Source organism: Myxine glutinosa, chromosome 2, assembly GCF_964187855.1.
Source record: "Myxine glutinosa chromosome 2, kmMyxGlut1.1, whole genome shotgun sequence".
NCBI classification, from domain to species: Eukaryota; Metazoa; Chordata; class Myxini; order Myxiniformes; family Myxinidae; genus Myxine; species Myxine glutinosa.
Genome location: NC_136262.1, coordinates 3,819,344 through 3,845,358, shown reverse-complemented (window position 1 = coordinate 3,845,358; position 26,015 = coordinate 3,819,344). Strand labels below are relative to the sequence as shown.

At 34.5% G+C, this 26,015-nt stretch overlaps 1 protein-coding gene across 1 annotated transcript in view; it reads right to left on the bottom strand.

The window, feature by feature from the left end:
- LOC137422423 (phospholipid-transporting ATPase IC) overlaps positions 1-26,015 on the bottom strand; it is a 283,539-nt gene that overhangs the window by 26,218 nt on the left and 231,306 nt on the right. Inside the window, 1 exon segment of the mRNA XM_078772905.1 lies at positions 18,890-18,973. Coding sequence (XP_078629031.1) covers positions 18,890-18,973 — 84 coding nt within the window.

Genomic DNA, 26,015 nt, shown 5'->3' with positions numbered 1-26,015 from the left:
TTTGATTGTTTTATGTTTGATTGTTTTATGTTTGATTGTTTTATGTTTGATTGTTTTATTTTTGATTGTTTTATGTTTGATTGTTTTATGTTTGATTGTTTTATGCTTTGATTGTTTTATGTTTGATTGTTTTATGTTTGATTGTTTTATGCTTTGATTGTTTTATGCTTGATTGTTTGATTGTTTTATGTTTGATTGTTTAATGCTTTAATTGTTTTATTTTGATTGTTTTAGGTTTGATTGTTTTATGCTTTGATTGTTTTATGTTTGATTGTTTGATTGTTTTATGTTTGATTGTTTTATGTTTGATTGTTTGATTGTTTTATGTTTGATTGTTTTATGTTTGATTGTTTTATGCTTTGATTGTTTTATGTTTGAATGTTTAATGTTTGATTGTTTTATGCTTTGATTGTTTTATGTTTGATTGTTTTATGCTTGATTGTTTTATTGTTTTTTGTTTGATAGTTTTATGTTTGATTGTTTTATGCTTTGATTGTTTAATGTTTGTTTTATGTTTGATTGTTTTATGCTTTGATTGTTTTATGATTTGATTGTTTTATGTTTGATTGTTTTATGCTTTGATGGTTTTATGTTGATTGTTTTATGCTTTGATTGTTTTATGCTTTGATGGTTTTATGTTTCATTGCTTTATGCTTTGATTGTTTTATGTTTGAATGTTTTATGCTTTGATTGTTTTATGCTTTGATTGTTTTATGCTTTGATTGTTTTATGTTTGATTGCTTTATGCTTTGATTGTTTTATGTTTGAATGTTTTATGCTTTGATTGTTTTATGCTTTGATTGTTTTATGTTTCATTGTTTTATGTTTCATTGTTTTAGGCTTTGGTTGTTTGATGTTGATTGTTTTATTGTTTTCTGTTTGATAGTTTTATGTTTGATTGTTTTATGCTTTGATTGTTTTATGTTTGTTTTACGTTTGATTGTTTTATGCTTTGATTGTTTTATGATTTGATTGTTTTATGTTTGATTGTTTTATGCTTTGATGGTTTTATGTTGATTGTTTTATGATTTGAATGTTTTATGCTTTGATGGTTTTATGTTGATTGTTTTATGATTTGAATGTTTTATGCTTTGATTGTTTTATGCTTTGATTGCTTTATGCTTTGATTGTTTTATGCTTTGAATGTTTTATGCTTTGATTGCTTTATGCTTTGATTGTTTTATGTTTGAATGTTTTATGTTTGATTGCTTTATGCTTTGATTGTTTTATGTTTGAATGTTTTATGCTTTGATTGTTTTATGTTTGATTGTTTTATGTTTCATTGTTTTATGCTTTGATTGCTTTATGCTTTGATTGTTTTATGCTTTGAATGTTTTATGCTTTGATTGCTTTATGCTTTGATTGTTTTATGTTTCATTGTTTTAGGCTTTGATTGTTTTATGTTTGATTGTTTTATGCTTTGATTGTTTCATGATTGATTGTTTTATGCTTTGATTGTTTTATGTTTGATTGTTTTATGCTTTGATTGTTTTATGCTTTGATTGTTTTATGATTGATTGTTTTATGCTTTGATTGTTTTATGTTTGATTGTTTTATGCTTTGATTGTTTTAGGTTTGATTGTTTTATGCTTTGATTGTTTTATGTTTGATTGTTTTATGTTTGAATGTTTTATGCTTTGATTGTTTTATGCTTTGATTGTTTTATGTTTGATTGTTTTATGTTTCATTGTTTTATGTTTGATTGTTTTATGCTTTGATTGTTTTATGTTTGATTGTTTTATGCTTTGATTGTTTTATGTTTGATTGTTTTATGCTTTGATTGTTTTATGCTTTAATTGTTTTATGTTTTATTGTATTATGTTTGATTGTTTTATGCTTTGATGGTTTTAAGTTTGATTGTTTTATGCTTTGATGGTTTTATGTTTCATTGCTTTATGCTTTGATTGTTTTATGTTTGAATGTTTTATGCTTTGATTGTTTTATGCTTTGATTGTTTTATGTTTGATTGCTTTATGCTTTGATTGTTTTATGTTTGAATGTTTTATGCTTTGATTGTTTTATGTTCCATTGTTTTATGTTTCATTGTTTTAGGCTTTGGTTGTTGGATGTTGATTGTTTTATTGTTTCTGTTTGATAGTTTTATGTTTGATTGTTTTATGCTTTGATTGTTTTATGTTTGTTTTACGTTTGATTGTTTTATGCTTTGATTGTTTTATGATTTGATTGTTTTATGTTTGATTGTTTTTTGCTTTGATGGTTTTATGTTGATTGTTTTATGATTTGAATGTTTTATGCTTTGATGGTTTTATGTTGATTGTTTTATGATTTGAATGTTTTATGCTTTGATTGTTTTATGCTTTGATTGCTTTATGCTTTGATTGTTTTATGCTTTGAATGTTTTATGCTTTGATTGCTTTATGCTTTGATTGTTTTATGTTTGAATGTTTTATGTTTGATTGCTTTATGCTTTGATTGTTTTATGTTTGAATGTTTTATGCTTTGATTGTTTTATGTTTGATTGTTTTATGTTTCATTGTTTTATGCTTTGATTGCTTTATGCTTTGATTGTTTTATGCTTTGAATGTTTTATGCTTTGATTGCTTTATGCTTTGATTGTTTTATGCTTTGAATGTTTTATGCTTTGATTGCTTTATGCTTTGATTGTTTTATGTTTCATTGTTTTAGGCTTTGATTGTTTTATGTTTGATTGTTTTATGCTTTGATTGTTTCATGATTGATTGTTTTATGCTTTGATTGTTTTATGTTTGATTGTTTTATGCTTTGATTGTTTTATGCTTTGATTGCTTTATGATTGATTGTTTTATGCTTTGATTGTTTTATGTTTGATTGTTTTATGCTTTGATTGTTTTAGGTTTGATTGTTTTATGCTTTGATTGTTTTATGTTTGATTGTTTTATGTTTGAATGTTTTATGCTTTGATTGTTTTATGCTTTGATTGTTTTATGTTTGATTGTTTTATGTTTCATTGTTTTATGTTTGATTGTTTTATGCTTTGATTGTTTTATGTTTGATTGTTTTATGCTTTGATTGTTTTATGTTTGATTGTTTTATGCTTTGATTGTTTTATGCTTTAATTGTTTTATGTTTGATTGTATTATGTTTGATTGTTTTATGCTTTGATGGTTTTAAGTTTGATTGTTTTATGCTCTGATTGTTTTGTTGATTTTTTTATGCTTTGATTGTTTTATGCTTTGATTGTTTTATGCTTTGATTGTTTTATGCTTTGATTGTTTTATGCTTTGATTGTTTTATGTTTGATTGTTTTATGCTTTGATTGTTTTATGCTTTGATTGTTTTATGCTTTGTTTGTTTTATGTTTGATTTTTTAATGTTTGATTGTTTTATGCTTTGATTGTTTTATGCTTTGATTGTTTTATGCTTTAATTGTTTTATGTTTGATTTTTTAATGTTTGCTTGTTTTATGCTTTGATTGTTTTATGTTTGATTGTTTTATGTTTGTTTGTTTTATGCTTTTATTGTTTTATGCTTTGATTGTTTTATGTTTGATTGTTTTATGCTTGATTGATTTATGCTTTAATTGTTTTATGTTTGATTGTTTCATGTTTGATTGTTTTATGTTTGTTTGTTTTATGCTTTGATTGTTTTATGCTTTGATTGTTTTATGTTTGATTGTTTTATGCTTTAATTGTTTTATGTTTGATTGTTTCATGTTTGATTGTTTTATGTTTGTTTGTTTTAAGCTTTGATTGTTTTATGCTTTGATTGATTTATGCTTTGATTGTTTTATGTTTGATTGTTTTATGCTTTGATTGTTTTATGCTTTGATTGATTTATGCTTTGATTGTTTTATGCTTTGATCGATTTATGCTTTGACTGTTTTATGCTTTGATTGTTTTATGCTTTAATTGTTTTATGTTTGGTTGTTTTATGCTTTAATTGTTTTATGTTTGATTGTTTTATGCTTTAATTGTTTTATGTTTGATTGTATTATGTTTGATTGTTTTATGCTTTGATGGTTTTAAGTTTGATTGTTTTATGCTCTGATTGTTTTGTTGATTTTTTTATGCTGTGATTGTTTTATGCTTTGATTGTTTTATGCTTTGATTGTTTTATACTTTGATTGTTTTATGCTTTGATTGTTTTATGCTTTGATTGTTTTATGCTTTGTTTGTTTTATGCTTTGTTTGTTTTATGCTTTGTTTGTTTTATGCTTTGATTGTTTTATGCTTTGTTTGTTTTATGTTTGATTGTTTTATGTTTGTTTGTTTTATGCTTTGTTTGTTTTATGCTTTGATTGTTTTATGCTTTTATTGTTTGAAGCTTTGTTTGTTTTATGCTTTGATTGTTTTATGCTTTGATTGTTTTATGCTTTGTTTGTTTTATGTTTGATTGTTTTATGCTTTGATTGTTTTATGCTTTGTTTGTTTTATGTTTGATTGTTTTATGCTTGATTGATTTATGCTTTAATTGTTTTATGTTTGATTGTTTCATGTTTGATTGTTTTATGTTTGTTTGTTTTAAGCTTTGATTGTTTTATGCTTTGATTGTTTTATGTTTGATTGTTCCACGTTTGATTGTTTTATGTTTGTTTGTTTTAAGCTTTGATTGTTTTATGCTTTGATTGTTTTATGTTTGATTGTTTCATGTTTGATTGTTTTATGTTTGTTTGTTTTAAGCTTTGATTGTTTTATGCTTTGATTGTTTTATGTTTGATTGTTTTATGCTTTAATTGTTTTATGTTTGATTGTTTCATGTTTGATTGTTTTATGTTTGTTTGTTTTAAGCTTTGATTGTTTTATGCTTTGATTGTTTTATGTTTGATTGTTTCATGTTTGATTGTTTTATGTTTGATTGTTTTATGTTTGTTTGTATTATGCTTTGATTGATTTATGCTTTGATTGTTTTATGTTTGATTGTTTTATGCTTTGATTGTTTTATGCTTTGATTGATTTATGCTTTGATTGTTTTCTGCTTTGATTGATTTATGCTTTGACTGTTTTATGCTTTGTTTGTTTTATGCTTTGATTGTTTTATGTTTGATTGTTTTATGCTTTGATTGTTTTATGCTTTGATTGATTTATGCTTTGATTGTTTTCTGCTTTGATTGATTCATGCTTTGACTGTTTTATGCTTTGATTGTTTTATGCTTTAATTGTTTTATGTTTGACTGTTTATGCTTTGATTGTTTTATGCTTTAATTGTTTTATGTTTGATTGTTTCATGTTTGATTGTTTTATGTTTGATTGTTTTATGTTTGTTTGTTTTATGCTTTGATTGATTTATGCTTTGATTGTTTTATGTTTGATTGTTTTATGCTTTGATTGTTTTATGCTTTGATTGATTTATGCTTTGATTGTTTTCTGCTTTGATTGATTTATGCTTTGACTGTTTTATGCTTTGATTGTTTTATGCTTTAATTGTTTTATGTTTGACTTTTTTTTTTTTTTTTTTTTTTTTTTTTTTTTTTTTTTTTTTTTTTTTTTTTTTTTTTTTTTTTTTTTTTTTTTTTTTTTTTTTTTTTTTTTTTTTGTATACAATATCGAGGCTCGTGAAAGAGCGAACATTAATCACACAGAAAGACAAACCGACACATAAAACATATAACATAGGGAGCGGTAGACAAGATGGGGAGAGAGGGGGAAGAACACAAACACAACATTTGAGAGCAGGGACCGAGAGACATGGAGACATCGAGAGATCTGAGAGAGGGCGAGGGCTTTGGGGGGGGGGGGCGTGGGAAGGGGGCAGTGGGAGAGGTATAAAATATATGGACACTGCCAGGACTTCCAGGAAAGAAGTTGGAATTTCAAACAAGGTGGATCTGGGGTGAATTAGCGGGGGTAGAAAAGATCAAGGTTTTGGATGGGGGAAGATAAGAGATGGTGGTGAACAGCTGTTTTAAAGACCTGGAGGGAGGAGTGGGATTGAAGGGAGTGAGGGAGTTTGTTCCAGAGGCGGGAGAAAAGAGGAATGAAAGAGTGAAGGTGAGCGGAGAGCCGAGATTTCGGCAGTTTAACCATCAGAGGGTTGCTGGCAGATCTTGTGCGACCTGTAGGAATATTTGGGGGACAGAGCACAGAGAGAGCTGGGGGTGCAAGGCCTGAGAGGAGTCGGTAGAAGACAGAAAGACCACCTACCTGCCTGCGGTGAGTGAGTGAAAGGCCCTCAGAGATAGCTTCATCGCGGGAGATTCCAATAATTCTGAAAGCTTTGGTTTCAACAGCGTGAAGCCGAGCTAGGTGTGAGGCAGGAGCACCGGCCCATAGGGGAGAACAGTATTCCATTGAGCTGCGGATGAAAGCCTTGTATGTGGTGAGGAGCTCAGGTGTGCCGAGGAAGGACTTCGCACGACGGAGGATGCCCAGTCGGCGACTGGCTTTGGAGGCCAGCTTGGAAATGTGGTTTTCCCAAGAAAGATCATGGCAGATAGTGAGACCCAAAATCTTGAGCGACAGAACTTCTTGGAGAGGATTGTTGAGAAAGTAGATGGGAGGGTTGTCCAGTCGATCTTTTCGGAGAGACATAGTAAGAGTGTGAGATTTGTCAGGATTGAAAGACATGTTCCACTTGTTTGACCAGTCTGTGATTTTGTCCAGGTCTTCAGAGAGTGAGGAGGCAGCAGACTGCCGATCTGAGGGAAGAGGAATGGAGCGGCAGAGAGTGGAGTCATCAGCAAAGAGATAGAGAGGATTTTCGAGAGAGTCAGAGAGATCATTGATGAAGACCAGAAAAAGCACGGGGCCCAGAACACTGCCTTGGGGAACTCCAGCCTGAACAGGAAGAGGAGATGAGAGAAACCCATTCAGGGCCACACGTTGACGACGACTAGAGAGGAAGTCCGCCAGCCATGCGTGGAGATTTCCATGGATACCAAAGGAGGAGAGTTTGGTGAGCAGAGCGGGGTGCCAGACAGTGTCGAAGGCACGTGATATGTCGAGGGAGACAGCTCTAATTTCCTGTTTGGCATTGAGGACCTCCATCCATTGTTGAGACAGCAGAAGCAGCATGTCCAGAGTAGAGTGACCTGGTCTGAAACCAAATTGATGATCAGAGATCAAGCCATTGGAGAAGAGGAAAGATTTCATATCAGAAGCAATGATGGATTCCATGACTTTGCTGATAATTGGGAGAAGGCTGATTGGTCTGTAGTTGCTAGGATCTGTTTTTGCACCTTTTTTGTGCAAAGCGGTGATGTTGGCTGATTTCCAAGCAGATGGCAGTTGACCTTGAGCAAAAGAGAGGGTGAAGAGAACAGAGAGAGGGTGAGATAGAGCAGCAGAGCAGGATTTTAGGACCCGTGGGCTGATGCCGTCGGGTCCAGTTGCAGAATCAGAGTCGAGGGTTGACAGAAACTTTTCCACCTTGTCAGGAGGAAAGGACACGGAGTCCAGGAGCAGCAGGGTACGACTGGGTATGGTGGGTACAGAGAGGGATGGGTTTGGGACACAAGATTTAGAGGCAAACACAGAGTTGAGGCATTCAGCTTTTTCACGTGCGGAGTCAGCTGTGTAGCCGTTTGAGGTAAGGGAGGGGATGGAGGGGGAACAAACACCAGAAACGGATTTGACCAGACGCCACCAGGATTTGGAAGAGGGAGACAGATAAGAGAGTTCGGTCTTGAGAACGGAGAGATATTGTTTCCTGGCTCTCCTGAGGGTGGACACACACTTGTTTCGGGCTTTGTGAAAGGAAATGAGATTTCCTTCCGTTGGATTTGCTTTCCAGGAGACGAAGGCAAGTTGTTTCTGGGCAACAGCCTCACCACAAGATTCTGTGTACCATGGACGGGAGGAAGGGTATGACAACTGAAGACGAGATGGGATAAATCTGTGCATGAGAGAGAGCAATTTACTTTGGAAGAATTCCCAGGATGAGTTGATGTCAGAGGTGGTAGAGATGGGAGACCAGTCCAGATGATTGATGGCTGCTTGAAGACCGTGCCAGTTGGCCTGAGTGAAATGCCAGACTCGTCGACGCTGAGCAGGCTCCCTGAGGATGGTCAGAGAGATGTCCACTTTAACAAGGACATGATCAGATGATCCGATCGGAGCAGAAGAAGAGCAGCAGACATTTTCAGGGAAGTTAGTCATAACCAAGTCCAGAAGAGAAGATGTTCCGTTGACTGAGATCCGGGTCGGGAAATTGACAGATTGTGTCAGTCCCAGTGAGTCGCAGAAGTCCTTTGCTGAGGAGCCATGGCTGGTGAGAGAGGTACCCACACCCAGCCAACTGGCATGATGACAGTTGAAATCACCACATATGAGGAAGAGAGAGTTGGGATGAGTAGATAGAAGTTGGTCCATATCATCAGACAGCGAGATGTAGATGGAGTCATCACTGTTTGGTGGACGGTACAACACACATATGAACAAGAGGTGGGAGCGAAGGGGAAGCCGTAGCCAGAGGTATTCCTGGGGGTGAGGTGGAGAGAGTGCAGTGCAGGGCGAGTGAGGAAGAGAGTTTTTGATAAAGATAGCAACCCCGCCTCCAGGACGAGGCTCAGGTCTATCATACCGGAGGAGGGAGTAGCCCGGGAGAGATACTATGGAATCAGAGACATCATAAAGGAGGAAAGTTTCTGTTAAGCAGATCACGTCTGGTTTGACAGAAGCAACCTGTATGGAGAGATCAGTTAAGTTTGAACGAAGGCCCCGGATGTTTGAGGTCCATACCGTTAATGAAGAGGAAGGGGGAGCATCAGATACAGAACAGGGGGGAGGAGGGGTAGGGTAAGATGTGGAAGAGGTGGAAGAGGTAGGGAGAGCTGTTGAAGGTGTGTCAGACATTTCAGAATAGCTCGGAGAAAGGGAAGGATGGGGCGGACAAAAGGTTTGATGGTGATTGGGTGAGCCACAATGAGGTGTTATTTGAGGAGGGGGAAGAGCGAGGCAGAAGGTTGGGGGAGATGGAGGTGAGAGTTTGAAGGGGGAAGAAGCGGGGAGGACGCTTTGAGGAGGGGGAGTGAGCGGGGGGAAATTGAGAAGCAATGAGGGTGGGGAGATTTGAAGGGGAGGGGTGAGGGGGGAGTTTGGGAGGGAAGGGACAAGGGGAGGGATTTGAAAGGGATGGGATATGGGGGAGATTTGGAGGGGAGGGGTGAGGCAGGAGTCTAGGAGGGGAGGGGCGAGGGGGCGTCTTGGCGGGGAGGGGTGAGGGAGTAGTTTAGGAGGGAGGGGGCAAGGGGGGAGATTTGAAAGGGATGGGTGATGGGGAAGATTTGGAGGGGAGGGGTGATGGGGAAGATTTGGAGGGGAGGGGTTATGGGGAAGATTTGGAGGGGAGGGGTGAGATTGGATTTTTGAAAGTGTACGATTTATGGGAAACGAACATTTATTGCAAAATGAGTTTCTTGTGACCTTCGAGTTAAAAATACGTTTAAGGACGCTGGATGGAGGATGGAGTGCAGGAGAGTTTAGGGAATGTAGAACAAAGGCACTATAGGAGATGGATATTTTTTTTGGGATGAATTGATTTGGTGAGCAAGTCGAAAGCAGCCTTTTAAAGAAGAAGAAGAAAAAGGTGTTATAAAATATGACGGAATACATAACTTGAGGGGAAAGTGTAAACATTGAAGGTTAATGAGTGAAAACTATCTGGGGAAATGGGGGAGAAACACGTGGTCGAAGAACGAACGAACGAATAAGAATGAATAAACGAATGAGAACAGAGAAGGAAATGTTTTTTTTTTTTTGGTTTTTTTTTTTTTTATGAGTTGAGATTTACACAAGGAAGTAGGCTATGGGTGAAAAGACTGGGAATACAGAGAACGAAAGTTATTGGATCACAAACGACGGACCACTGAGAGAAAAACAAAGCCTCAAGGTTGTACAGTGCACACTGTACAAGGCCTTGCTCGCGACACGGCAAACAGACGATCAATTTATGAAAGATAAACACCGAGAAACAACCAAAGTTGCACACAATAACTTCACACACTGAAAGATAAATACAGTTTCGACAAAATACAATTGTGAACAGACTTAACTTCGAAAAACGTGGAGACCGTGTGGAGCTTCGAAAATCCCTGCCGCCGTCTCCAAGATCTCGCGAGATCTCCAATGTCGCGAGATCTCCACTGTTTATGCTTTGATTGTTTTATGCTTTAATTGTTTTATGTTTGATTGTTTCATGTTTGATTGTTTTATGTTTGATTGTTTTATGTTTGTTTGTTTTATGCTTTGATTGATTTATGCTTTAATTGTTTTATGTTTGATTGTTTTATGCTTTGATTGTTTTATGCTTTGATTGATTTATGCTTTGATTGTTTTCTGCTTTGATTGATTTATGCTTTGACTGTTTTATGCTTTGTTTGTTTTATGCTTTGATTGGTTTATGTTTGACTGTTTATGCTTTGATTGTTTTATGTTTGTTTGTTTTAAGCTTTGATTGTTTTATGCTTTGATTGTTTTATGTTTGATTGTTTTATGCTTTAATTGTTTTATGTTTGATTGTTTCATGTTTGATTGTTTTATGTTTGTTTGTTTTAAGCTTTGATTGTTTTATGCTTTGATTGTTTTATGTTTGATTGTTTCATGTTTGATTGTTTTATGTTTGATTGTTTTATGTTTGTTTGTTTTATGCTTTGATTGATTTATGCTTTGATTGTTTTATGCTTTGATTGATTTATGCTTTGATTGTTTTCTGCTTTGATTGATTTATGCTTTGACTGTTTTATGCTTTGATTGTTTTATGCTTTAATTGTTTTATGTTTGGTTGTTTTATGCTTTAATTGTTTTATGTTTGATTGTTTTATGCTTTAATTGTTTTATGTTTGATTGTTTTATGCTTTGATTGTTTTATGCTTTAATTGTTTTATGCTTTAATTTTGTTTTATGTTTGATTGTTTTATGTTTGATTGTTTTATGCTTTGATTGTTTTATGCTTTAATTGTTTTATGCTTTAATTTTGTTTTATGTTTGATTGTTTTATGTTTGATTGTTTTATGCTTTGATTGTTTTATGCTTTAATTGTTTTATGCTTTGATCGTTTTAAGTTTGATTGTTTTATGCTCTGATTGTTTTGTTGAATTTTTTATGCTTTGATTGTTTTATGCTTTGATTGTTTTATGCTTTGATTGTTTTATGCTTTGATTGTTTTATGTTTGAATGTTTTATGCTTTGATTGTTTTATGCTTTGATTGCTTTATGTTTGATTGTTTTATGTTTCATTGTTTTATGTTTGATTGTTTTTTGTTTGATTGCTTTATGCTTTGATTGTTTTATGTTTGATTGCTTTATGCTTTGATTGTTTTATGTTTGAATGTTTTATGCTTTGATTTTTTTATGCTTTGATTGTTTTATGCTTTGATTGCTTTATGCTTTGATTGTTTTATGTTTGATTGTTTTATGCTTTGATTGGTTTATGCTTTGATTGTTTTATGTTTGAATGTTTTATTGTTTTCTGTTTGATAGTTTCATGTTTGATTGTTTTATGCTTTGTTTGTTTTATGTTTGATTGTTTTATGTTTGTTTGTTTTCATGCTTTGTTTGTTTTATGCTTTGATTGTTTTATGCTTTGATTGTTTTATGCTTTGATTGTTTTATGCTTTGATTGTTTTATGCTTGATTGATTTTTGCTTTTATTGTTTTATGTTTGATTGTTTCATGCTTGATTGTTTTATGTTTGTTTGTTTTAAGCTTTGATTGTTTTATGCTTTGATTGTTTTATGTTTGATTGTTTTATGCTTGATTGATTTATGCTTTGATTGTTTTATGTTTGACTGTTTATGCTTTGATTGTTTTATGCTTTAATTGTTTTATGTTTGATTGTTTTATGCTTTAATTGTTTTATGTTTGATTGTTTTATGCTTTGATTGTTTTATGCTTTAATTGTTTTATGCTTTAATTGTTTTATGTTTGATTGTTTTATGTTTGATTGTTTGATTGTATTATGTTTGTTTTATGCTTTGATGGTTTTATGTTGATTGTTTTATGATTTGATTGTTTTATGCTCTGATTGTTTTGTTGATTTTTTTATGCTTTGATTGTTTTATGCTTTGATTGTTTTATGCTTTGTTTGTTTTATGTTTGATTTTTTAATGTTTGTTTGTTTTATGCTTTGTTTGTTTTATGCTTTGATTGTTTTATGTTTGATTGTTTTATGTTTGTTTGTTTTATGCTTTGATTGTTTTATGTTTGATTGTTTTATGTTTGATTGTTTAATGTTTGATTGTTTTATGTTTGTTTGTTTTAAGCTTTGATTGTTTTATGCTTTGATTGTTTTATGTTTGAATGTTTTATGCTTGATTGTTTTATGTTTGATTGTTTTATGCTTTGATTGTTTTATGTTTGAATGTTTTATGCTTTGATTGTTTTATGCTTTGATTGTTTTGTGCTTTGATTGCTTTATGTTTGATTGTTTTATGTTTGTTTGTTTTAAGCTTTGATTGTTTTATGCTTTGATTGTTTTATGTTTCAATGTTTTATGCTTGATTGATTTATGTTTGATTGTTTTATGCTTTAATTGTTTTATGCTTTAATTGTTTTATGTTTGATTGTTTAATTGTTTTATGTTTGATTGTTTTATGCTTTGATGGTTTTATGCTGATTGTTTTATGATTTGATTGTTTTAAGTTTGATTGTTTTATGCTCTGATTGTTTTGTTGATTTTTTTATGCTTTGATTTTTTTATGCTTTGATTGTTTTATGCTTTGATTGTTTTATGCTTTGATTGGTTTATGCTTTGATTGTTTTATGTTTGAATGTTTTATTGTTTTCTGTTTGATAGTTTTATGTTTGATTGTTTTATGCTTTGAGTGTTTCATGTTTGTTTTATGTTTGATTGTTTTACGCTTTGATTCTTTTATGTTTGTTTTATGTTTGATTGTTTTATGCTTTGATTGTTTTATGCTTTGATTGTTTTATGTTTGATTGTTTTATGTTTGATTGTTTTATTGTTTTCTGTTTGATAGTTTTATGTTTGATTGTTTTATGCTTTGATTGTTTTATGTTTGTTTTATGTTTGATTGTTTTATGCTTTGATTATTTTATGATTTGATTGTTTTATGTTTGATTGTTTTATGCTTGATTGTTTTATGTTTGATTGTTTTATGTTTTCATTATTTAATGCTTTCATGCTTTCATTGCTTCATGTTTGATTGTTTTATGTTTGATTGTTTTATGCTTGATTGTTTTATGTGAGATTGTTTTGTGTTTTCATTATTTTATGCTTTCATTCTTTTATGTTTGATTGTTTTATGTTTGATTGTTTTATGTTTGATTGTTTTATGTTTGTTTGTTTTCATGCTTTGTTTGTTTTATGCTTTGATTGTTTTATGCTTTGATTGTTTTATGCTTTGATTGTTTTATGCTTTGATTGTTTTATGCTTTGTTTGTTTTATGTTTGATTTTTTAATGTTTGCTTGTTTTATGCTTTGATTGTTTTATGTTTGATTGTTTTATGTTTGTTTGTTTTCATGCTTTGTTTGTTTTATGCTTTGATTGTTTTATGCTTTGATTGTTTTATGTTTGATTGTTTTATGCTTGATTGATTTTTGCTTTTATTGTTTTATGTTTGATTGTTTCATGCTTGATTGTTTTATGTTTGTTTGTTTTAAGCTTTGATTGTTTTATGCTTTGATTGTTTTATGTTTGATTGTTTTATGCTTGATTGATTTATGCTTTGATTGTTTTATGTTTGACTATTTATGCTTTGATTGTTTTATGTTTGTTTGTTTTAAGCTTTGATTGTTTTATGCTTTGATTGTTTTATGTTTGATTGTTTTATGCTTGATTGATTTATGCTTTGATTGTTTTATGTTTGACTGTTTATGCTTTGATTGTTTTATGCTTTAATTGTTTTATGTTTGATTGTTTTATGCTTTAATTGTTTTATGTTTGATTGTTTTATGCTTTGATTGTTTTATGCTTTAATTGTTTTATGCTTTAATTGTTTTATGTTTGATTGTTTTATGTTTGATTGTTTGATTGTATTATGTTTGTTTTATGCTTTGATGGTTTTATGTTGATTGTTTTATGATTTGATTGTTTTATGCTCTGATTGTTTTGTTGATTTTTTTATGCTTTGATTGTTTTATGCTTTGATTGTTTTATGCTTTGATTGTTTTATGCTTTGTTTGTTTTATGTTTGATTTTTTAATGTTTGTTTGTTTTATGCTTTGTTTGTTTTATGCTTTGATTGTTTTATGTTTGATTGTTTTATGTTTGATTGTTTTATGCTTTGATTGTTTTATGTTTGATTGTTTTATGTTTGATTGTTTCATGTTTGATTGTTTTATGTTTGTTTGTTTTAAGCTTTGATTGTTTTATGCTTTGATTGTTTTATGTTTGAATGTTTTATGCTTGATTGTTTTATGTTTGATTGTTTTATGCTTTGATTGTTTTATGTTTGAATGTTTTATGCTTTGATTGTTTTATGCTTTGATTGTTTTATGCTTTGATTGCTTTATGTTTGATTGTTTTATGCTTTGATTGTTTTATGCTTTGATTGTTTTATGTTTCAATGTTTTATGCTTGATTGATTTATGTTTGATTGTTTTATGCTTTAATTGTTTTATGCTTTAATTGTTTTATGTTTGATTGTTTTATGTTTGATTGTTTAATTGTTTTATGTTTGATTGTTTTATGCTTTGATGGTTTTATGCTGATTGTTTTATGATTTGATTGTTTTAAGTTTGATTGTTTTATGCTCTGATTGTTTTGTTGATTTTTTTATGCTTTGATTTTTTTATGCTTTGATTGTTTTATGCTTTGATTGTTTTATGTTTGAATGTTTTATGCTTGATTGTTTTATGTTTGATTGTTTTATGCTTTGATTGTTTTATGTTTGAATGTTTAATTGTTTTATGTTTGATTGTTTTATGCTTTGATGGTTTTATGCTGATTGTTTTATGATTTGATTGTTTTAAGTTTGATTGTTTTATGCTCTGATTGTTTTGTTGATTTTTTTATGCTTTGATTGTTTTATGCTTTGATTGTTTTATGCTTTGATTGGTTTATGCTTTGATTGTTTTATGTTTGAATGTTTTATTGTTTTCTGTTTGATAGTTTTATGTTTGATTGTTTTATGCTTTGAGTGTTTCATGTTTGTTTTATGTTTGATTGTTTTACGCTTTGATTCTTTTATGTTTGTTTTATGTTTGATTGTTTTATGCTTTGATTGTTTTATGCTTTGATTGTTTTATGTTTGATTGTTTTATGTTTGATTGTTTTATTGTTTTCTGTTTGATAGTTTTATGTTTGATTGTTTTATGCTTTGATTGTTTTATGTTTGTTTTATGTTTGATTGTTTTATGCTTTGATTATTTTATGATTTGATTGTTTTATGTTTGATTGTTTTATGCTTGATTGTTTTATGTTTGATTGTTTTATGTTTTCATTATTTAATGCTTTCATGCTTTCATTGCTTCATGTTTGATTGTTTTATGTTTGATTGTTTTATGCTTGATTGTTTTATGTGAGATTGTTTTGTGTTTTCATTATTTTATGCTTTCATTCTTTTATGTTTGATTGTTTTATGTTTGATTGTTTTATGTTTGATTGTTTTATGTTTGTTTGTTTTCATGCTTTGTTTGTTTTATGCTTTGATTGTTTTATGCTTTGATTGTTTTATGCTTTGATTGTTTTATGCTTTGATTGTTTTATGCTTTGTTTGTTTTATGTTTGATTTTTTAATGTTTGCTTGTTTTATGCTTTGATTGTTTTATGTTTGATTGTTTTATGTTTGTTTGTTTTCATGCTTTGTTTGTTTTATGCTTTGATTGTTTTATGCTTTGATTGTTTTATGTTTGATTGTTTTATGCTTGATTGATTTTTGCTTTTATTGTTTTATGTTTGATTGTTTCATGCTTGATTGTTTTATGTTTGTTTGTTTTAAGCTTTGATTGTTTTATGCTTTGATTGTTTTATGTTTGATTGTTTTATGCTTGATTGATTTATGCTTTGATTGTTTTATGTTTGACTATTTATGCTTTGATTGTTTTATGTTTGTTTGTTTTAAGCTTTGATTGTTTTATGCTTTGATTGTTTTATGTTTGATTGTTTTATGCTTGATTGATTTATGCTTTGATTGTTTTATGTTTGACTGTTTATGCTTTGATTGTTTTATGCTTTAATTGTTTTATGTTTGATTGTTTTATGCTTTAATTGTTTTATGTTTGATTGTTTTATGCTTTGATTGTTTTATGCTTTAATTGTTTTATGCTTTAATTGTTTTATGTTTGATTGTTTTATGTTTGATTGTTTGATTGTATTATGTTTGTTTTATGCTTTGATGGTTTTATGTTGATTGTTTTATGATTTGATTGTTTTATGCTCTGATTGTTTTGTTGATTTTTTTATGCTTTGATTGTTTTATGCTTTGATTGTTTTATGCTTTGATTGTTTTATGCTTTGTTTGTTTTATGTTTGATTTTTTAATGTTTGTTTGTTTTATGCTTTGTTTGTTTTATGCTTTGATTGTTTTATGTTTGATTGTTTTATGTTTGATTGTTTTATGCTTTGATTGTTTTATGTTTGATTGTTTTATGTTTGATTGTTTCATGTTTGATTGTTTTATGTTTGTTTGTTTTAAGCTTTGATTGTTTTATGCTTTGATTGTTTTATGTTTGAATGTTTTATGCTTGATTGTTTTATGTTTGATTGTTTTATGCTTTGATTGTTTTATGTTTGAATGTTTTATGCTTTGATTGTTTTATGCTTTGATTGTTTTATGCTTTGATTGCTTTATGTTTGATTGTTTTATGCTTTGATTGTTTTATGCTTTGATTGTTTTATGTTTCAATGTTTTATGCTTGATTGATTTATGTTTGATTGTTTTATGCTTTAATTGTTTTATGCTTTAATTGTTTTATGTTTGATTGTTTTATGTTTGATTGTTTAATTGTTTTATGTTTGATTGTTTTATGCTTTGATGGTTTTATGCTGATTGTTTTATGATTTGATTGTTTTAAGTTTGATTGTTTTATGCTCTGATTGTTTTGTTGATTTTTTTATGCTTTGATTTTTTTATGCTTTGATTGTTTTATGCTTTGATTGTTTTATGTTTGAATGTTTTATGCTTGATTGTTTTATGTTTGATTGTTTTATGCTTTGATTGTTTTATGTTTGAATGTTTAATTGTTTTATGTTTGATTGTTTTATGCTTTGATGGTTTTATGCTGATTGTTTTATGATTTGATTGTTTTAAGTTTGATTGTTTTATGCTCTGATTGTTTTGTTGATTTTTTTATGCTTTGATTTTTTATGCTTTGATTGTTTTATGCTTTGATTGTTTTATGTTTGAATGTTTTATGCTTGATTGTTTTATGTTTGATTTTTTTATGCTTTAATTGTTTTATGTTTGATTGTTTAATTGTTTTATGTTTGATTGTTTTATGCTTTGATGGTTTTATGCTGATTGTTTTATGATTTGATTGTTTTAAGTTTGATTGTTTTATGCTCTGATTGTTTTGTTGATTTTTTTATGCTTTGATTTTTTTATGCTTTGATTGTTTTATGCTTTGATTGTTTTATGCTTTGATTGTTTTATGTTTGAATGTTTTATGCTTGATTGTTTTATGTTTGATTGTTTTATGCTTTGATTGTTTTATGTTTGAATGTTTTATGCTTTGATTGTTTTATGCTTTGATTGTTTTATGCTTTGATTGCTTTATGTTTGATTGTTTTATGTTTGTTTGTTTTAAGCTTTGATTGTTTTATGCTTTGATTGTTTTATGTTTCAATGTTTTATGCTTGATTGATTTATGTTTGATTGTTTTATGCTTTAATTGTTTTATGCTTTAATTGTTTTATGTTTGATTGTTTTATGTTTGATTGTTTAATTGTTTTATGTTTGATTGTTTTATGCTTTGATGGTTTTATGCTGATTGTTTTATGATTTGATTGTTTTAAGTTTGATTGTTTTATGCTCTGATTGTTTTGTTGATTTTTTTATGCTTTGATTTTTTTATGCTTTGATTGTTTTATGCTTTGATTGTTTTATGCTTTGATTGGTTTATGCTTTGATTGTTTTATGTTTGAATGTTTTATTGTTTTCTGTTTGATAGTTTTATGTTCGATTGTTTTATGCTTTGAGTGTTTCATGTTTGTTTTATGTTTGATTGTTTTATGCTTTGATTGTTTTATGCTTTGATTGGTTTATGCTTTGATTGTTTTATGTTTGAATGTTTTATTGTTTTCTGTTTGATAGTTTTATGTTTGATTGTTTTACGCTTTGATTCTTTTATGTTTGTTTTATGTTTGATTGTTTTATGCTTTGATTGTTTTATGCTTTGATTGTTTTATGTTTGATTGTTTTATGTTTGATTGTTTTATTGTTTTCTGTTTGATAGTTTTATGTTTGATTGTTTTATGCTTTGATTATTTTATGCTTTCATTCTTTTATGTTTGATTGTTTTATGTTTGATTGTTTTATGTTTGATTGTTTTATGGTTTGATTGTTTTATGTTTGATTGTTTTATGCTTTCATTGTTTTATGCTTTAATTTTGTCGAACTTTTCAGGAACAGATTCACGACGTGAGCCGAGCTCTTACAGCAAATGTGAGCGTGCAAACCCAATGATCACGTGGCCCATGATCATTGGGTTTGTGGCCATAAGTGTGGTTTTTACACGTTTTAATGAACAGACTGTCAGAAATTAAACAAAACAATCACGTGCCCTTGCTCATGTGGAAGAGTTTTTGTTTTTGGTGAGGATCCTTTAACAGTTGCCTGCTGGGAAATTAAGACACTCTGTTGTCCTGTCGTCTGCAAATTTCAGAATGATATTTCACTTGGACAACAGCACAATCACTCACGTTTTTAAAGGTTAATATACTGCACCTGTGTCAGAATGATACTCTTTACTGCCTTTTCATGTCATTACCAGTTCTATTGTTACTGTCAATTTGACGGTTCTTTATCCCCTGCCAAGCGTTCATATCCCAGCCTCACTGCTACTTCTCCCATGTCATTCATCGATGGTTTATGCAACACCTGATGGACACACCTGATCAAAGAGCCCTATCGTGAGCACAGGCAACGAAGTGTAAAGGACGTTGTAGAAGGTGATGTACCATTCATCGTAGACTGCCTGTTGGAAGAAAATGGGACACAACCTTTTAAAAAAAAAACCTTCAATAGCGCTGTTTACATAATCACACACAAATGTTTCTCTAGTGTCATTAAAATAAACACTTAATTTAAATACAAGGCATTCAGAAAGCATCCACACCCCTTGACTTTTTCACATTTTGTTATGTTCGATCCTAAATTTAAAAATGGATTGAATTGAGATTGTTTCTCACTGACCTACCCATACTACCCCATAATGTCAAAGTGGAATTTTCTTATTTGAGTATTTTTAGCTCACCTGGAACGTAGGTACGGGGAGTTTATGCGATGGCGCGGTGTCCGTTCGTCAGTCCATCAGTCTGTAAACACTTGAAACTTCTTCTCCGAAACCGCTTCTCGGATTGCGACCAGATTTGGCACAAATTATATTTTCTGTGTTGTGACTAAAGTTTGTTCACGGTATTAAAAAAAATCGGGGTCTAAGGGGTTCTACCAGGGGTCAAAGTGGAACAAGGTTTGACACCCCAAAATATAAATTAGTTTTTTTCTCAGAAACTACACACACTATTTCGATGAAACTTCACCACAACCTTCATCACCCGTGATGCATTGAAATTTGTTCACGGCATTAAGAAAAACGAAGTCTAAGGGTGTCTACAGGGGGTCAAAGTGGGTCCAGGCTTGACCCCCCCCCCCCCCCCAAAATATGTATTTGCTTTTTTCTCAGAAACTACACACACGATTTCGATGAAAATTGACCACAACCGTCACCACCCGTGATGTACCAAAGTTTGTTCGCGGCATTAAATAAAATCTGCCCCTTTCGGGGTCTATGGAGGGGGGGGGGGTTGCCCCCCAAAATAGGTATTTGCTTTCTTCTCAGAATCTAGACATGCAATTCTGATGAAACTTGACCACAACTTTAATCAACCGTGTTCTACCAAAGTTTGTTGCTGGCATTAAAAAAATTGGGGTCTAAGGTGGTCTATTGGGTGGCTTGCCCCCCAAAATAGGTATTTGCTTTTTTCTCAGAACCTACACACACAATTTTGATGAAACTTCAGCACAACCTTCATCATCTGTGATGTACCAATGTTTGTTCAACGCATTGGAAAAATTGGGGCCTGAGGAGGTACACGAGGTGGGAGAGGGAGGGTGGGGGTTTGCCCCCCCCCCCCAAATAGGTCTTGTTTTGTTTGTTTAAAGTCTTATGATTATGCTTGTATGATTCTACGTGCTGCCCTGTATTCTAGCAACCATTGAAATTGGTTTAAAATACCGTTAGTCAGTGCAGTATACTGTTTATTCTACCAGGTGAGCGCCAGGGTATTGCCCCTATGTTTAACAAAATAATTTCAAATGAAAAGTTTAAATGTCTTGAATCAATAAGTATTCAACCCCTTTGCTATAACACTCCAAATTGAGCTCGGGTGCATCCAATTTCCTTTGATCATCCTTGATATGTCTCTACAAATTGATTGGAGTCCACCTGTGGCCAAATCAATTGATTGGACATCATTTCGAAAGAAAAACACCTTTCTGTATAAAGTCCCACAGTTGACAGTGCATTACAGAGCAGAAACGCTACCTTGAAGTCCAAGGAACTGTTCGTAGAAATCCGTGATAGGATTCTGAGGAGGCATAGATCTGGGGAAGGGTATAAAACAATTTCTAGTGTTGAAAGTTCCCAAGAGTACTGTGAGCTCCATCATTGGTAAATGGAAAGAATATGGAACTACCCAGACTCCTCCGAGAGCTGGCTGTCCGACCAAACTGACCAACTGGGCAAGAAGGACCTTGGTCAGGGAGGTGAACAAGAACCCAAAGCCCACTCTGACAGAACTACAGAATTCCTTGGCTGAGATGGGAGAACCTGTCGGAAGGACAACAGTCTCTGCAGCATTTCACAAATCCAGGCTTTAGGGGGAGTGGCCAGACGAAAACCAATCCTGCGGAAAAGTCACATGCCATCGCACCTGGAGTTTGCAAAAAGCACGTGAAAGACGCTGAGAGCATGAGGCAAAATATTCTGTGGTCGGATGAGATGGAAATTGAACTCTTTCCTCTTTGAACTTCTTTCTTGAATTGAACTTATACCTGGTGTTGGCTTAGCGGTTAGGGTGCCGGCTTGGGATCCTAGGATCCTGGGTTCGAATCCCGGTCGATCGCTGAATTAACACCAGGGGGGTTGACTCAGCCTGTCATCCTTCCGAGGTCGGCAAATTGAGTACCAGCTTGCTGGGATGAATGATCCCGGTGTGTACCCCGGTTTAGAATAGGTACACCGTATCCCTGCGCATCGTAAGAGGCGACCAAGGGTTGGCGTCAGGAAGGGCAACCGGCCATAAAAAACATTGCCTCAAACAGGGAGCCATGATTGTCATGGGGCCCGCAAGGCTAACCCCCGCTCTAGCGGGGAAAATGGCCTTAAAACGATCATTCATTCATTCATTCATTCTCAGAATGGAAAACGCTACATCTGGCAGAAACCACACGCAGCTCATCACCCATCGAACACCATCCCTACCGTGAAGCAAGGTGGTGGTGGCAGCATCATGCAAATGGGGATGCTTTTCAGCAGCAGCAGCTGGGATACTTGAAAGGATTAAGGGAAAATTGAATGGAGCCAAGTACAGGCAAATCCTTGAGGATAACCTGCTTCAGAATGCAAAATACCTTAGACTGCGGCAAACATTTACGTTCAAACAGGACAATGACCCCAAGCGTACAACCAAAGAAACACTGGAATGGCTTCAGAACAATGACGTGAAAGTCCTTGAGTGGCCCAGACAAAGCCCAAACTTGAATCCCATTGAGAATCTGTGGAAAGACTTGAAGATTGTTGTTCACCGACACCTCCCCATCCAACTTGACAGAGCTTGAGCAAATATGTAAGGAAGAATGGAAGAAACTCCCCAAATCCAGATGTGCAAATTTGATGCAGACATACTGAAGACGACTCAAAGTTGTAATCGCTGCCAATGATGCTCCTATGAAGTAATGACTCGGGGGGGAGGGAGGGGGGGGGGGGGTTGAATACTTATCTAAACTCGATTATTTTTTTTTTTTATTTTTTTATTTTTTTTTGTATACTGAATCGAGGCTCATGAAAGAGCTAACATTAACTTCACAAACAAATCGACCAGGACAAACAAAATACACAAAAAGAGGGAGCGGAAGACAAGATGGGGAGAAAAGGGGAAGCACACACACACAACATCCGAGAGCAGGGAGATGTGTGGAAGGGAGAGGGCCCGGGGGGAGGAGGCGTGGGAAGGGGGGGGGGGGGGAGGGAGAAGTATAAAGCACAAGGACACCAAGGACTTCCAGGACAAAAGTTGGTATTTCAAAAAGTGGAATTGGGGTGAAATTAGCGGGGGTAGAAAAGATCAAGGTTTTGGATGGGGGAAGATAAGAGATGGTGGTGAACAGCTGTTTTAAAGACTTGGAGGGTGGAGTGGGATTGAAGAGAGTGAGGGAGTTTGTTCCAGAGGCGGGAGAAAAGAGGAATGAAGGAGTGAAGGTGAGCAGAGAGTCTTGATTTTGGCAGTTTAACCAAAAGAGGGTTGCAGGCAGATCTTGTGCGACCTGTAGGAATATTTGTGGGACAGAGCCCAGAGAGAGCTGGGGGGGCAAGGCCAGAGAGGAGTCGGTAGAAGACGGAAAGACCACCAACCTGCCTGCGGTGAGTGAGTGAGAGGCCCTTGGAGTTAGCTTCATCGCGGGAGATTCCAATGATTCTGAACGCTTTGGTTTCAACAGCGTGAAGGCGAGCTAGGTGTGAGGCAGGAGCACCAGCCCAGAGGGGAGAGTAGTATTCCATTGAGCTGCGGATGAAAGCCTTGTATGTGGTGAGGAGCTCAGGTGTGCCAAGGAAGGACTTCGCACGACGGAGGATGCCCAGTCGGCGACTGGCTTTGGAGGCCAGATTTGAAATGTGGTTTTTCCAGGAAAGATCATGGCAGATAGTGAGACCCAAAAGCTTGAGTGACAGAACTTCTTGGAGAGGATTATTCAGAAAGTGGATGGGAGGGTTGTCCAGTCGGTCTTTTCGGAGAGACATCGTAAGAGTGTGAGATTTGTCAGGATTGAAAGACATGTTCCACTTGTTTGCCCAGTCTGTGATTTTGTCAAGGTCTGCAGAGAGTGAGGAGGCTGCAGACTGCCGATCTGAGGGATGAAGAATGGAGCGACAGAGAGTGGAGTCGTCAGCAAAGAGATAGAGAGGATTTTCAAGAGAATCAGAGAGATCATTGATGAAGACCAGAAAAAGCACAGGGCCCAGAACACTGCCTTGGAGAACTCCAGCCTGAACAGGAAGAGGAGATGAGAGAAACACATTCAGGGCCACACGTTGACTACGACTAGAGAGGAAGTCCGCCAGCCATGCGTGGAGATTTCCATGGATACCAAAAGAGGAGAGTTTGGTGAGCAGAGCGGGGTGCCAGACCGTATCGAAGGCACGTGATATGTCAAGGGAGACTGCTCTAATTTCCTGTTTGGCATTGAGGACCTCCATCCATTGTTGAGAAAGCAGAAGCAGCATGTCCAGAGTGGAGTGTCCAGGTCTGAAACCAAATTGATGATCAGAGATCAAGCCATTGGAGAAGAGGAAAGATTTCATATCTGAAGCAATGATGGATTCCATGACTTTGCTGATAATTGGGAGAAGGCTGATTGGTCTGTAGTTGCTGGGATCTGTTTTTGCACCTTTTTTGTGCAAAGCGGTGATGTTGGCAGATTTCCAAGCAGAAGGAAGATGACCTTGAGCAAAAGAGAGGGTGAAGAGAACAGAGAGGGGGAGTGAAAGAGCGGAAGAACATGATTTTAGGACCCGTGGGCTGATGCCGTCAGGTCCAGTTGCAGAATCAGAGTCGAGGGTTGACAGAAACTTTTCCACCTTGTCAGGAGGAAAGGACACAGAGTCCAGGGGCAGCTGGGTACGACTGGGTACGGTGGGTACAGAGAGGGATGGGTTTGGGACACAAGATTTAGAGGCAAACACAGAGTTGAGGCATTCAGCTTTTTCATGTGCGGAGTCAGCCGTGTGGCCATTTAAGGTGAGGGAGGGGATGGAGGGGGAACAAACACCAGAAACAGATTTCACCAGACGCCACCAGGATTTGGAAGAGGGAGACAGATAAGAGAGTTCGGTCCTGAGGACGGAGAGATATTGTTTCCTGGCTCTCCTGAGGGTGGACACACACTTGTTTCGGGCTTTATGAAAGGAAATGAGATTTCCTTCCGTTGGATTTGCTTTCCAGGAGACGAAAGCAAGTTGTTTCTGGGCAATAGCCTCACCACAAGATTCCGTGTACCATGGACGGGAGGAAGGATATGACAACTGAAGACGAGAAGGGATAAATCTGTGCATGAGAGAGAGCAATTTACTTTGGAAGAATTCCCAGGATGAGTTGATGTCAGAGGCAGTAGAGATGGGAGACCAGTCCAGATGATTGATGGCTGCTTGAAGACCGTGCCAGTTGGCCTGAGTGAAATGCCAGACTCGTCGACGCTGAGGAGGCTCTCTGAAAATGGTCAGAGAGATGTCCACTTTAACAAGCACATGATCAGAAGAGCCGATTGGAGCAGAAGAAGAGCAGCAGACATTTTCAGGGAAGTTAGTCATAACCAAGTCCAGAAGAGAAGATTCTCCGTTGACTGAGATCCGGGTTGGGAAATTGACAGATTGTGTCAGTCCCAGTGAGTCACAGAAGTCCTTTGCTGAAGAGCCATGGCTGGTGAGAGAGGTACCCACCCCCAGCCAACTGGCATGGTGACAGTTGAAATCACCACATATGAGGAAGAGAGAGTTGGGATGGGTAGATAGAAGTTGGTCCATATTATCAGACAGCGAGATGTAGATGGAGTCATCACTGTTTGGTGGACGGTACAATACGCATATGAACAAAAGGTGGGAGCGAAGGGGAAGCCGTAGCCAAAGGTATTCCTGGGGGTGAGGTGGAGAGAGGGCAGTGCAGGGGGGGGGGAGTGGTAGGGCAGGATGTGGAAGAGGAGGAAGAGGTTGGGAGAGCTGTTGCAGGTGTGTCAGAGATTACAGAATAGCTTGGAGAAAGGGAAGAATGGGGCGGACAAAAGGTTTGATGGTGTTTGGGTGAGGCGCAGTGAGGTGTTATTTGAGGAGGGGGAAGAGTGAGGCAGAAGGTTGAGGAAGATGAAGGTGAAAGTTGGAAGGGGGAAGAAGCGGGGAGGACGCTTTGAGGAGGAGGGGTGAGAGGGGAGTCTAGGAGGGGAGGAGTGAGGGAGAGTCTCGGAGGGGAGGGGTGTGGGGGGAGTTTAGGAGGGAAGGGGCAGCGGGGGAGATTTGAAAGGGATGGGTGTTTGGGAAGATTTGGGGGGGAGGGGCAAGGGGGAAGATTTGACAGAGATGGGTGATGGGGAAGATTTGGAGGGGAGGGGTGTGATTGGATTTTGAAAAGTGTACGATTTATGGGAAACGAACATTTATTGCAAAATGAGTTTCTTGAGACATTCGAGTCAAAAATACGTTTGAGGACGCTGAAGGATGGGTGGAGTTCTGGAGAGTTTAGGGAATGAATGAAAGATGCACTGTAAGAGATGGAATTTTTTTTTTGAATGAATAGAATTGGTGAGCAAGTCGAAAGCATCCTTTTATAGAAGAAGTAGAAAAAAGTGTTATAGAATATGACATAATAATAAAGTTCTTCAGGGGACAGATGAAACATGTATTAACAACTTGATCACGTGATCTCGAACAACGTGGTCGAAGAACGAAAGAACAAATAACGAAGAACGAAAGAGCAAAATAACGAAGAACGAAAGAACAAATAAGAACGCACAAGCGGATAAGAACAGGGAAGGAAAAAAAAAATTTGTTTTTTTTTGAGATTTTAAAACAAGGGAGTATGGGTGAAAAGACCGTGAAAAACAGAGACCGAAAGTAGTTGCAGCGCGATCGAAGAACCGCTGAGACAAAAAACAAAAGCCTCAAGCCAAGGTCTGAGGACACGGTAGTCGACTAGTACTACACTAGGCCTCAGAATACACGATACGAAAAAACCGACGATTCTGTACACAGG